Below are 14,724 nucleotides of genomic sequence, written 5' to 3' on the forward strand. Positions count from 1 at the left end.
CAACACTCCAACGCAGGGCTAAGCAAACTTTTTCAGCAGGGGGCCGGTCCACTATCCCTCAGACCTTGTGGAGGGCTGGACTATATTTTGAAAAAATAATAATGAATGAATTCCTATGCCCCACAAATAACCCAGAGGTGCATTTTAAATAAAAGGACACATTCTACTCGTGTAAAAACACCAGGCAGTCCCCACAAATAACCCAGAGATGCATTTTAAATAAAAGGACACATTCTAATCATGAAAAACATGCTGATTCCCAGACTGTCTGTGGGCCAGATTTAGAAGGCGATTGGGCCGGATCCGGCCCCTGGGCCTTAGTTTGCCTACCATGCTCTGACCACTACACCATCAAGTTCTCCCTTCTTTTCCTAAAGAGGGCCCTGAAACCCGGATTCACAAAGCCCCGCATAGCTCCCTCCAGTTAGCCGCTGCTTCTGCTGTGCTGCCTCTGTTGACGGGGATTGCAATCCTACTGAAAGGGAGAAGGCTCCTCTGAGGAGCAGTGGATTAGTCTCTTTGGATCAGAGTCCCAGCATTGACAGGGCCAGAGACGGAAACTGCTGTCCGACGCAGCTATTGACAAGCATTGACAGGCGCAAATGTACTGGTTGGCAAATATTAGTGTAAGGCTCTCGCCCCCCCCCCCCCCGCAGCCTAGCACAGGGAATAAGACGTAGATCAATGGTCTTCCTTTGGCTCAATCTCCCCCTGCCCACCTTGCACTTCTCGGAAAAGAGCTGATGTCAAGTCCCTTGCTTGTCTGGAGGGAGGATGCAGAGGGGCCTGCGCTGAAACCACAAAGATAACATTTTGTGTTTCTTGCTCCACCCACTTTTGCCTCTGGCCCCACCCACCACGACACACGGCCCTTGGGAGTTTGCCCAAAGGGGAATGTGGCCCTCAGGCTGAAAAGGGGATCCACACATGTTGTTGTAAACGTTGGGACCCCACCACTGCAGACTTGAGGTTGAAAGAATCCACACAAGATCGAGGAAGGTGTTGAAACGGAATCATTGGGTAGATGAGGCCTGGGGGGTCAACTCAGAATCAATTTATCCAATGCCAGGGGTTGAGAACCTCCGCCCTGCAGGTCAGATTAGGCTCACCACGCCTCTCTATATGGCCCACAAAGCCTTTCCCCTCCAAACCACGCATCGCCTACACAATCCCTGTGGAAAGCAGACTGGAACTCCCTGTTCACGAGATGGCGGGTGTAGAATTCAATCCTGTTTGTTTCAGGTACACGAGCAAGTTCCCTGCCGCAAACTCACTAGCGCACTTGCACCTTGCAGAAAGCAGGATTGAACTACCTGCATATCAGCTGATGGGCAGAGAGCTCAATCCTGCTTAGTCGCTATCTTCCTTCCACCCCGCTAGCCCTATGGGCTGACTTTGACAGGTAGGTTGGACAATTCTTTCAAACACCTGACGTCATTATCATCAGGCAGCATCCTCCACCATACCTGAAGACAGCAGACCGGCTTTTTTTTTTTTAAATAATATTTTATTAGGTTTTACAAAAAGAAACAATACAAAAGAAAAACAATATATATCAAAAGTCAAAAATACAACCGACAAACAAACAATTAGAACACAGCAAAAAAAGAAAAAGAAAAGAGAAATTATAACAAACATAAATGGCTTTAAAAATTAACATAAAAAAGAAAAAAGAGCCTCTTTTCATATTCTTATCCTTCATAAACTTATTTTCCTGGCTTCCACCCGCCTTCCTTTCTTGTATTCCACTTTAATATTGATTTAGCAAATTCATTCTTATTAGTTTTATCCTTTAACAATTCCTTCACTTGTTGTACTATTCAGATTTTCATTCAATATCTATCCCTTCTTTCATACTCTTATTTACCTTATTTACTAGAACCCCTTCATTTCATTTCAATGTCATCAACATTCAAAAATTTTACAGTGTTTTTGTAAGTAGATTTTAAACTTCCAATCTTCTTCCACCGACTCTTCACCTTGATCTCGTATTCTGCCGGTCATTTCTGCCATTTCCATGTAGTCCATTACTTGCATCTGCCATTCTTCCAAGGTGGGTAGGTCTTGTGTCTTCCAGTTTTTATCAGCATATCGTACCTGAGGCAGCCACCTTACTTTTCCTAACGCAGGAGTGGGGAGCCTTTGGCCCTCCATATGAATGGCCATTTCTGTCGGCTCTACCGAGCATGGCCAATGGCCAGCAATGTTGGGCACTGTAGTTCAGCAACATTTGATGGGCCAAATGTCCCCCACTAATGTTCCCCCAATGGTAGGGCCGGCCTTGAGGTATGCACAGAGCAACGGAAGCAAACCCTCACAGACTATGGAGTGCTAAATGCATTTCTGAAACCAGTGCTTTTAATTTTGAAAGGCAGGAAACAAGTCACCCCCTTTCCTGATGAGGTTTTACACATTTGCAAACAACTAATTGTATGCATCGCCTTTTTCCCCTCCGCCAAAGCCTAGACTACTATTTATTTTTATTTCTCGTGTCTGTCCCTCACTTCTCCAAACCAACAAAGAGGGAACATGCTTCTGGGGATGTGTTTGGGGGTTTTTTTGGGGGGGGGGAGAGAAAGATGCTGGCAGAAAAGCCAAGTGCAAGCGGGGGCAGAGAGCGAACGCTGCTAGCTGTGTGCTATTCATCCAGAGGGCATTTCAAACAGCAGGCCCACAGCAGAGAGAGGCTTTCAGCCCCCATTTCCCGGCTGCAGTACCTAGAAACCCGTTGGACAGAGCATAATGGTGCCGGAGGTATCTGCTCAAAAAATCTTTGTTTGCTGTTCTCTCGGGTCGGAGGAAATGGGTTTTAGTATTTGGCTACATGCTCCTCTCTGCCTTTCCTCTCTGCCCCCCTCCTTCCATCGCCGGTCCCTTTTGTTGCTGGCAGACCACTCCATGCAGAAGGTCAGTGCACTTATCCACTCACCTTGGACGCTGCAACCTCTGCAGCTGGCAGCGTGCCACTTGTCCCTGAAGGGCTGGCTTCCGTGGGCAAAAAGGGAGCCAGCCCCAATCTGCTTTCCTTGAGGCTGAGGATTGTCTTTTACTGGGGCAGGCAGCACATAGGCAGGGTCTCTGGAACCAGAGCTCTTTCCCCAGGGTTTATCTGGAGTGAGGGATTTCTGCCCCTGCCCCCAGCCCAAGGGCCGTGTTTTCTCACAGATGGCCTTCTGGGGTCCGCGTGCCAGCAGTGGCTGTGGCAAAAGCAGACGTGACCCATCTCCACCCCGGGACGCAAGAGGCATCATCACAGTTCAAGGATCATCATCATCATATTTATACCCGCCCATCTGGCTGGGTTTCCCCAGCCACTCTGGGTGGCTCCCAACAGAATATTAAAACCACAATAAAACATCAAACATTAAAAACCTCCCTATACAGGGCTGCCTTCAGATGTCTTCTAAGCGGCAGGTAGTTGTTTATTTCCTTGACATCTGGTGGGAGGGCATTCCACAGGGTGGGCGCCACTACCGAGAAGGCCCTCTGCCTGGTTCCCTGTAACTTCTCGCAGTGAGGGAACCACCAGAAGGCCCTCGGAGCTGGACCTCAGTGTCCGGGCAGAACGATGGGGGTGCAGAAGCTCCTTCAGGTATACTGGGCCGAGGCCATTTAGGGCCTTAAAAGTCAGCACCAACACTTTGAATTGTGCTCGGAAACGTACTGGGAGTCAAGTCTTTCAGGACCAGTGTTATATGGTCTCGGGGGCCACTCCCAGTCACCAGTCTAGCTGTGGCATTCTGGATTAGTTGCAGTTTCCGAGTCTCCTTCAAAGGTAGCCCCATGTAGAGCGCATTGCAGTAGTCAAAGCGGGAGCTAACCAGAGCATGCACCACTCTGGCGAGACAGTCTGCGGGCAGGTAGGGTCTCAGTCTGCATACCAGATGGAGCTGGTAGACAGCTGCCCTGGACACAGAATTGACCTGCGCCTCCATGGACAGCTGTGAGTTCAAAACGACTCCCAGGCTGTGCACCTGGTCCTTCAGGGGCACAGTTTCCCCATTCAGGACCAGGGAGTCCTCCACCCACACCCGTTCCCTGTCCCGCCAAAACAGTACTTCTGTCTTGTCAGGATTCAGCCTCAATCTGTTAGCCGCTATCCATCCTCCAACCTCCTCCAGACACTCACACAGGACAGGACAAGGGGTCATTCCAACCAGATAAAAGCATCAGAGTGCCAAGCAGGGACAGTGATGGGGTGTAGCCTCAGGAGGATGTGTGGCCTGGGTACCATTCCAAAGCCTGGCCAGAACCCAGGCCAGAGGTTCTCCACCTCTGATGCAGATAAGCCATGAACTGTCCACATCACGTCAACCCTAATTTGGGGGAATCCACTTTGCAGCTTTTGTATTTCTTTTGGGTTTTGACGAAGGTGGCAGTGAATGGGTGGGGGGATGCTCAGAAGATGTAGACCCTCAAGAGAGGAATTGTGCCCCTGTGGACCTCCTTGGCAACCTCAGCTTCAGAACAGCCATCATCGTTTTCCTCTGTCTTTCCAACGAACTTGATACATATCCTGACTGTGTTATTTGAATATGTGGTTATCCTGTAAAAACTTGACTCCTTTTCCCTGGCTGACTTTCCCAGTGCCTTTGGAGCTCTCTCCGTTCCGCCATACAGGATTCCCCCTCTATTAATTTGCTTTGGATTGTCTTTTAAATACCGTATTTTTCGCTCTATAAGACGCACCAGACCACAAGACGCACCTAGTTTTTGGAGGAGGAAAACAAGAAAAAAAAATATTCTGAATCTCAGAAACCAGAACAGCAAGAGTGATCGCTGTGCAGTGAAAGCAGCAATCCCTCTTGCTGTTCTGGCTGCATTCGCTCCATAAGACGCACACACATTTCCCCTTACATTTTAGGAGGGAAAAAGTGAGTCTTATAGAGCAGAAAATACGGTACTTTTTTATTTGCCCAGGCTTTCTCCTGCCCCGAAGGTGCTGAATCTGGTCACTGAAGTTGGGCTCCCGTGCTCAGCAGTTTGGGACTTTGTGTTTTATCCACTGCTATAATGATGTGGCAGTCAACATTTTCCCACTGCTGATTTTATGCACCGAGTTTTGTACGCCACTTAAGCATTTTTCTTAAATACTAAAGTGGGGGGTATATTCTTAAACAAAATACTGGCAAATCCCTACATGCATTACTTTTCTCGGCTGCGAAGGCTACTGGTGCGAGACACACCAGTCCTCCTGAGCCGTACCTGTTTGTCGTTGAAGTCGATATCAAGTTCCTCTCATCATGTTGCAGGCACTGGCTTCAATGTCTCTTAATCTTGCCTTGGAGCACCTTGTGTCCCCCCACGCTTTCTAAAAGTGACGTCCCCAAGTACCTTTCGTTGGCCTTGCTGGTGTAACCTGACTTCTGTTGAATGTTGCAAGAGCTCAGTTTGATGCGTCTCCTCAGCCTCACACATGGGAACGTTGCTTCCTTCATCTATTTATTTATTGCATTTATAACACACCTTTTCTCCAAGGACCTCAAGGTGGTGTGTGTGGTTCCCCCCCCCCCCCATTTAATCACCACAACAACCCTGTGAGGCAGGTTGCGCTGAGAGCCAATGGCTGGTGGCAGTGGTCATCCAGTGAGCTTCAGAACCTGAGCAACACAATTGCAATTCCCAGTACAGTGGTACCTTTAGGTTACATACGCTTCAGGTTACAGACTCCACTAACCCAGAAATAGTGCTTCAGGTTAAGAACTTTGCTTCAGGATGAGAACAGAAATCGTGCTCCGGCGGTGCGGCAGCAGCAGGAGGCCCCATTAGCTAAAGTGGTGCTTCAGGTTAAGAACAGTTTCAGGTTAAGAACAGACCTCCGGAACGAATTAAGTACTTAACCCGAGGTACCACTGTACAGTCATACCTCTTGTTACGTTTGGTTCAGGTTACGTCTTTTCAGGTTGCGTCCCGTGGCGACCCGGAAAAAAACGGAGCGGGTTACTTCCTGGTTTCGCCGCATGCACAGACGCTCAGAATGATGTCACCCACATGTGCAGAAGCAGTGAATCACGACCCACGCACGCGCAGACACGGGTTGCATTCTGCTCATGAAGCAAACACGGCTCCAGAACGGATCCCGTTCGCATCCAGAGGTACCACTGTAGCTGGTATTTGGAGACATCTTACCTCTGGCACAGGAGGGAGAACATAGCCGTTGTACCTAGTGATCCCGGACAGCCTTACTGTCCATATTCCGGATTGCAAGGCCTCTCAAGAGCACCGCTATCCCTTCCAGAACCCAGCAAGGCTTCCTCCAAATCCTGGGCCTCGCCCATTCCTTCTGCTCCCAAGCTGAGCAACCAGCTTCCTTCGTGACTGCCTGAATTTCTCTCTCTCCGCTTGCGAGCTCCGTGATGGGTTTGTGAGACATTTTAGTGCCGAGCACGGCAGCCGCCGGCTCCTGTGGCCCCCCGCCCTTCCTCCCCACCCCCCACCCCCTTTAATCGGAGGCTTGTTTTGGAAATATTTCCGAGTGAGTCAGTAATAATCCTGTGCACACTTCCCCCCTCTCGGGAGCCGCGGTTCGTGCGGAGGAGGTGCCCGCTCCCAATCCCGCTAAATTACTATTGACTTGTGTTCCGTGCGCTCCACAAACATTTCACTCAGCCGTCACCAGCAGGGCTGGCGGTCTCCTGCCAGGGGTAACTTGGGAGGCCAGCTGCGCGAGGCCAAGCATCCTGCTCTTCCCCATCGATCAAAGAATTAAACTGACAGGAGGGGAAATTTTCAGGCCCGGCTGAGGCTTGGGATGGAGGGGGGGGGAAGCGAGCACGCCTTGGACAGAGGGGGGCGGGACGAGACGCAAATGGAAAGCTTGGGAGGTCGTGGGGGTCCAGGATGTGGGGAGGCGGGGGTGTCTCTGTTTCATATGTCAGGCGCTGAAATGATGAGAACAGATTTAGGCAGAAGTGCTTCATCCAAGCCTAGTTGTGTTGTGTTGTTTCTTTTCTCTCCCCCCTCCCAATTTTTATTAAATTCTTTCAACATATAGCAACATCATACAGATAAACAATGCTTTTTCTGGAAAAAAAAGGTGGGGGAACTCACCAAAAAGGAAGTTAGTTTATTGTGGGCCCAGTCACGGTGCCACAGCCCCCCACCAGTGGTTAAATGTAAGATGTGATTAATAAACGTAAGCAGACAATGATCTGGAGTAGCAATGGCCACAACTTTATTGATTACAGATATAGGTGGGTTTTTGGTTGAGCCATTGGGTGTATATCCATTCCAGCACACCCAGACAAAAATTATTAATATTTTATTTTTTAAAAAGTAAGGGAACTCAGTTAAAAAACAAACAAACCCACCCTGCAGATAAATAACCGTAACCCAGGAGCCTGTGTTTAGGCAGTGGATGCAAAATAACAATCAAATAGCACAAGTTCTTATCCCGGATCATGAGTATAGGAAGGTGATAGATGGTTATCCAGAAAGTTTTGTAACTTGTGGTGAGTCCCCTTTTTTTCATTTTTTGCTGTGTAATTAATGAAGCTGTTGCAAAAGGGTCTTTGTGCAGAACGACACACACCCCTCCTCTGAAATCTTTGCACAAAGAGTGGTTAAGAAACTTATTTTTTAAAAGTTATTGATTTGTTAACAACAGCAAAAAGTGCAAAACAAGAAAAAGAAAGCAAACAATCAAAAAATTAAGCCATAAAGCAGAGGTTTTCAACCTGTGTGCCATGGCCCCCTGGGGTGCCATGAATGATGGTCAGGGGTGTCGCGGACAACACTGGCCTCTGTCCCTCTTTCCTTCCCTCCCTCCTCTGATGCCCTCTTGCGTCTCTCCCTCCCAAGGGCTTGCACATCTGTTTGTTGTAGCAGCTCTGGCTACAAGCTCCGCAGGTGACTGGTGCCTCTGGGGCTGGTCAGGGAGGGCTTCACAGGCCCCTGTGGGGCAGTGTGAGGAGGCACCTCTCTTTGGGGTGGAAGGGGGCAGTTCAAGAGACCAGGGGTGGCAGTTGCCCAGATGACTCTCAAGGAGAGGGGAGAGGAGGCTGAGGGAACACTCCACAAGGGAGGGTGTTTGAAAAAGGGCGAGAGTCTGCCAGCTTTGTAGGCAAGGTGTGACATAACTGGGTTCCTAAGCGCTTGGGACTTTCTAGTTTAGAGACGAGGCAAGTAAAAGGAGGCATGTGAAGTTTATAAATTGATGCATGGCACAGAGAGAGTGGGTAGAGAAAAGTTTTTTCTCATAATGCTAGAAATCGTGGGTGTCCCATGAAGCTGAATGTTGGAAGAATCAGGACAGATAGAACAAAAGGACTTCTTCATGCAGCTCATAGTTAAGCTATGGAAACGTAACTCCCACAAGAGGCAGTGATGGCCACCAACTTGGATGGCTTAGGAATAGACAGATGCATTGAGGACAAGGCTATGAGCCACAATAGGGAAGCAGGTGGTGCTGTGGGTTAAACCACAGAGCCTAGGACTTGCCGATCAGAAGGTCGGCGGTTCGAATCCCCGCATCGGGGTGAGCTCCCGTTGCTCGGTCCCAGCTCCTGCCAACCTAGCAGTTCGAAAGCACTTCAAAGTGCAAGTAGATAAATAGGTACCGCTCCAGCGGGAAGGTAAATGGCATTTCCGTGCGCTGCTCTGGTTCACCAGAAGCGGCTTAGTCATGCTGGCCACATGACCTGGAAGCTGTACGCCGGCTCCCTCGGCCAATAAAGCAAGATGAGCGCCACAACCCCAGAGTCGGCCACGACTGGACCTAATGGTCAGGGGTCCCTTTACCTTTACTTTTATGAGTCACAATGGCTATGTTCTCCCTCCACTGTCAGAGGCGCTAGGCCGAGAATCTTAGGTAGGCAGAGTGCTATTGGGCTCATATCCTGCTTGCAGCTTCTCTATGGGCATCTTATGGGCATCTTATGGCTGGCCACTGTGAGAACAGGATGCTGGCAAAGATCACCAGTGTCGAAGCAATGATTCTTCAACATCAACTTTGTTGGACTGGTCATGTTGTGCGGAGGCCTGATGATTGTCTTCCAAAGCAACTACTGTATTCCGAACTTAAAAATGGAAAGTGCAGTGCTGGTGGTCAACAAAAGAGGTTTAAAGACTTTCTCAAGGCAAATCTTAAAAAATGTAGTATAAACACCAACAACTGGGAAACACTGGCCTGCGAGCGCTCCAGTTGGAGAACAGCCTTTACCAAAGGTGCCATGGGCTTTGGAGACACTCAAACTCAAGACGCAAGGGAGAAACATGTTAGGAGAAAGGAGAGTTGGCCTCCACAGTCACTTACGGACTCATTGTTAAAACTGTGTTTATGGAAGACAATTTTACTCGGCTACGAGTGATCACCAAAGAAGAAAGAAGAACTAGATAGGCCACTGGCCTGATCCAGCATACTCGTCTTAGGTTCTTTTTTTAAAATAAAAATCCACCCGCCTAGCCCCCCAATCAGATTTTTATTTTTAGCGAGAGTGAGTTAGCAAATCTGTAGAGACAAGACATTACTTCTACCTCCATTAAAAATAAATAAATGCATGCAGCCAAATCGTAATCTTGTCCCAGCCTCGAAACAGGTGTGGGCACCTGTCTCCAAATGACGCCTTCCCTGGCTCTCAGCTCTGACGCTTGGACAAAGCTACGTCAAGTCGTTGGTGGGATAGGAAGGGCTCCTGTCACTCCCCCCCCCCACCCGCCGCCTATTCCATCTCCCGCAACGTTCGTAAAAAGTACAAGAGCAGAAGTACAACTTGGTCCTGGCATTCTGTCAAGGAATTAATTGGAAAAATAATAAAAAAATCATTAGATGGGGGGACTCCAGAAATGCAAAATTGTTTGGTCGAGGACGGAGCAGGGGAAAGCACGGCTTTTGTCAGGTTAATTTCTCCCGTATTGATGTTTTGTGACATTTACTTGTTGTTTATCTTCGGAAGCAGCTGTAATGCTAAAAGAAAATGCAGCAGCTTGTCCTATGTGTTTATTTTACACCCTCTCCCCGAGTCCTGCAAGTACATTTTATTTGTTTGTTTGAGATGGGTGTTTTGATGGCTGAGATCGGGCTTTGAACAGCTGTTCCCCACATGGAGAGCTGCTTTCTAAAATTGCGGAGGAAGTGCAGAAGGGGGTGTGTGTTTTGCAAGGAATGTTCACAGTGAGCCTCTGCTGTTCACTTGATCCTTCTCTGAGTTTGGGAAATAGTAAAGGAGATATCTGTATAAAAAATGTATATATGGCTTTACTCCTCTGCCAACTGCTTAGTTTTTCTTCCTTTCCCTAGGGTTTCCCCCAAAAGAAGCCTGTTTGCCACCTCTTGCATGCTCTTTCCACATTCCATGACTGACACTTGCCCTGAAGAAGTTAAACCAAACTTAGTTTGGTGAAGGAGTGGGGAGACTTCATTTCCCCCTATTCTGCCCATCAGCACCCAGGATTGGTTGAAATAGTGTGAGGTCACGGAATGCTAACGAACAGTCTCCAGGGGAAGGGCCAGTCATGGAATGTGGGCAACGCATGCAATAAACAATGGGCAGGGAGGAGGCGGCTCTCAGAGTCTAGAAGCAGGAAGAAGCTCTAAGGTGTTGCTAGAGAAGAAGGGTAAAGAAAAATTTGCTGAGAAACAAAAGGAAATGGAGATGGAGTGAGCAGACGAAAGAACAGTGAGGGTAGAAGACAAGAAAGCCAGAGGCGTCACAGTGAGGCAAGAGATGCTAAGAGGAGGAGGAGGAGGAGGAGGAGGAGGATCATCATCATCATCATCATCATCATCATCATCATTTAGATCTACCCTGCCCATCTGGTTGGGTTTCCCCAGCCACTCTGGGAGGCTTCCAAAAAAGATTAAAAATACATTAAAACATTAGTCATTAAAAACTTCCCTAAACAGGGTTGTCTTCAGATGTCTTCTAAATGTCAGATAGTTGCTTATTGACATCTGATGGGAGGGCGTTCCACAGGGCGGGCGCCACTACCGAGAAGGCCCTCTGCCTGGTTCCTTGTAACTTCACTTCTCGCAGTGAGGGAACCGCCAGAAGGCCCTCCTTTGGCCGTTAATTATACTTAGTGGGGCTCTACATTGCTATTCTGCAATGTTGTTGTGGTGCTAATGGCTGTCGGTCAGGTGTAGGGGGCAGGAATACGCCTCCTCTTCTTTTCCGCTTTACGACCCAGCCGGTTCCTCAGCTCCTTCCTCAGTTTCCCCTCCGGCAAGTCAGGATTTTGAGAGGTCCTGTTCCACCCCTTCGGGAAAAGTGTGTGTGTGGTGCCCACGAAATATTTCAAGTTCATAGCAGTGAGCAGTCAGAGCAGGGAGCAATTCTTTCCTCCTGCATCTTAAACGCTCCTCATGGGCTGCTGTGAGGCAGTTGGCAAAGCCACCTAAAGATAAAGGCAGGACCGCGAGGCCACAGCCAGGGAAATCTGGGTGTGGCGCTGCAGCGGAATTGCGCGAGCCTGCTGCATCAGACCAGTGGCCCATCTTGTTCAGCATTCTGTTCTTGCAGTGGCCAACCAGATGCCTGCAGCAAGCCGCCAAGCAGGACCCCCAAGCCCAAGAGCCCTCTCCCCTCCTGCGGTCTCCAGCAGCTGGTATTTGGAAGCATTTGCTGCCTCCAACAGGGCGTAGCCATCGGAGTCAGGAAACAGCAGAGTGCAGCTCTGAATGCCACCGTCTCTGCAGGCTAAGCTCTTTGCCCTTGCGGCCTGTTTGCAAGCTCCCACGTGGCACTTGGTGGGCAAGGCGCCAGCTAGGTGGGCCTCTGGCCTGACCCCACGGGGACCTTCCTTGCATCCTTAGCTGCAGCCACCCTGCCTTGCCCTTCCGCAGCCCCAGAGGTGACCAAATTTGGGCTGCGGCGGCAGCATCTGTTACTGCCTGGAGGGTCTTTTCTGATTGCTGGCTGGAGCAGCCTTGCGGAGAGAGCTGCGGCAGGAGGGGACCGGCCTCGGTGACCCTTCTGCCTCAGTTCCTGCCATGTTACCGACACCACCCCCACCTGAATCGGGGTGGGGGGTGGGGAGCTGCTTCCTCTCCCGCATTTAGAGCCGCAGCCTCGCTCGCTTGCCCGGGGGTTTCCCTGCATCTGCACACCAGCTCCCCATTCTTCCCACCACCGCCATCAGCTGCTGCTGCCGCCACCGCCGAGCTCTCATTACGCCGCGGCAGGTTCGGTTTCTGGCGGTCTTTGTGCAGTGGTATCACCTTGCTGCCCTTGCGGCAGAGAAGCGATTGGCAAGGGCTTCATTGGGAGAACACTCTGGTCAGCGACCGAAATAAATTGATTCATTTGTTCACACTGGGGGAGGGAAAGGCAGAGAAAACAACCATGTGTGCTCTTCTGGAGATTCTTGCTAGAAAATCCATAGAATATAAAACACAGAAAAGGTTGGGGTTGGGGTTAGGACCATTTAGCACATCATGACCTCCTCAATGAATAAAAAGTTCCAGAGGTCATGTTACATACGTCACAGTTGCCAAACATGCATAACAGATGTGGGGAGAATATTCTGGTGGATTGTGCCCCATTGGGAAGGGCTAAAGCTCATTGGCAGAGTATACGGAAAGGAAGCTGTCTTCTACTGAGCCTGGCGATTGACCCACCCAACTTTGTGTTGCCAGAGAACAAGGTTTCAGGTGGGACATATTCCCAGTCCTAGCTGGTATGTCTTCATGCCGGTTGGCTGCTGGGAGCACAAAGCGACAGCTGCCTGCTTCCCCCTCAACACAACCTCAACTTTTTCTCACTTGGCCCCTTGCAGATTCCCCGACCGCAAAGAAAACAAAGCAATCAGCTGTTCTGGAAGAAATCCTGGAGAAGCTGGAGGATGAAGGGGGTGAGGAAAGCAGCTAATGCCACTGGCCCCAGAACAATGAGGTAAGGGAGGTATCTCTTTCTTCCTTTCTACTATTAACTTGATAACAGGGAAGGTTATTTGGAAGAAGGCATAAGAGAGGGTCCTCCATCCAATTGTAGCACTGGACTAGGACCTTGGGAGACTAGCGTTCAAGTCCCCGCTCAGCCGTGAAGCACGCTGGGTGACCTGGGGGCCACTGTCTCAGCCCTTCAGCCTAACCTACCTCGTAGGGCCGTTATGAAATATAAAGATTCAAGGGAGAGGAGTCTTGAACGTCAGATTATCCTGGAGGGAACGTGGGAGATAATGTTGCTAATAGGTCAACAGTCTTTTTGAAGCCTAAGGGCTGCGTTCCCCTGTGGGCAACCTTTGGGGAGGGGGACAGGACCAGGGGCGAAAGTGGATGTGGGGAAGTTCAAAGGATGGCAGAGGAGAGAGTCCCGAGAGCCAGGCATGTTTGGAAGGATGCCTTTGACCTGGAGCAACAAGGCTTCAGCTTAAAGTAGGGCACCCCAGAGTTACAGGCAATGGCAGATGATTCCGATTGGGCAGAAGGGAGGAAGGCCACCAGTAGGTGGGGCCCATAACAAGTGGGTCCTAGTTTTGTCCGCATATCCTTCTCCCTGTTGAATTAAAAAAGGAGAAGGGGAGGAGGAAGCTAACAGCCTTGAGACCTCCTAAACTGCCCTAAGACCTCCAGGTATAGAGTGGTATATAAATTCAAAAAATAATAAGCCTGGCCCCAGGACTGGTTGCAGTTAAGAAGGCAGGCAAGTGGGGGCTGGTTGAGGGCAGTCCAAACGTGGTGGGGCATTTTCCAATTTTCCCTTAGTGGGCCAAGCTCCTAGTGGGCCAAGGACAAGAAACCATTCCTGCTCCCTAAAACGAAGGACCTGCATTCTGGAAGTCATGCTTGCTGTTTTCCCTCATGCCCCCACCCCACCCTGAGGGGGACTGCAAAGTTGGGGGAGTGCTGTCCTCCTCTACCATATTTAGATGTCTTAAGTTATAACGTCTTGGCTGTTTCAGGTTGCTTTTGAATTGTGTGCCTGTTTGCCTCCTTGGGGCGGAAGGGCAGGGTGTAAATTCAATAAATATTGAACAAAAGAAGTCTCTGCTGGATCAGGCCAGCAGCCCATCAAGTCCAGCATCCTGTTCTCACAGTGGCCAACCAGATGCCTTTTCTGGGAAACCAGCAAGCAGGATCCGAGCACAAGAGTCCTCTCCCCTCCTGTTGTTTCCAGCATCTGGCATTCAGAAGTATGGCTGCCTCCGACAGTGGAGGCAGAGCAGAGCCCTGCAAAGTGTTGGTTGTCACTGCCTCCTGTGGGAGTGAGTTCCACAGTTTAACTGTGCAGTGCATGAAGAAATTCCTGCTTTTGCCTGTCCCAAATCTTGCCATTTCATCCTGGACTGCTGCAGAACCATGACATGTGGGCAAGCATGGGCATAGCCAGGATATATGATAGGGGAGGGCAGGACTTTGGTGGGGGGGGGGGCAGAACTGAGCTATCTGCGGCTTTATTGGTCAGTTAGTTAAGTATTTTTATTGATTTACAGTGGTACCTCGGGTTAAGAACTTAATTCGTTCTGGGGGTCCATTCTTAACCTGAAACTGTTCTTAACCCGAGGTACCACTTTAGCTAATGGGGCCTTCCGCTGATGCCGCTACGCGATTTCTGTTCTCATCCTGACGCAAAGTTCTTAACCCGAGGTACTATTTCTGGGTTAGCGGAGTCTGTAACCTGAAGCGTCTGTAACCTGAAGTGTCTGTAACCCAAGGTACCACTGTACTTGATTTGGAGGTGGTGCAGCTGCATCCCCTGGCTACGCCTATGTGGGCGAGCCTCATAATCTGGGCCACTGATTGGGCACATAGTGAAAGGCATGCCTTCATTCACTGAAGCCTCCTCA

The 14,724-nt window shown here is 49.7% G+C and overlaps 1 protein-coding gene across 1 annotated transcript in view; it reads left to right on the plus strand.

Moving 5' to 3' along the window:
* RBM19 (RNA binding motif protein 19) overlaps nt 1-14,724 on the plus strand; it is a 98,858-nt gene that overhangs the window by 72,685 nt on the left and 11,449 nt on the right. Inside the window, exon 24 of the mRNA XM_081841771.1 lies at nt 12,715-12,830. Within this exon, the coding sequence (XP_081697897.1) occupies nt 12,715-12,806 (92 nt within the window). The 3' untranslated portion in view covers nt 12,807-12,830. The remainder of the gene's footprint in view (nt 1-12,714; nt 12,831-14,724) is intronic.

This window comes from Podarcis erhardii (assembly GCF_964252035.2).
Source record: "Podarcis erhardii genome assembly, chromosome: 15".
NCBI lineage: Eukaryota > Metazoa > Chordata > Lepidosauria > Squamata > Lacertidae > Podarcis > Podarcis erhardii.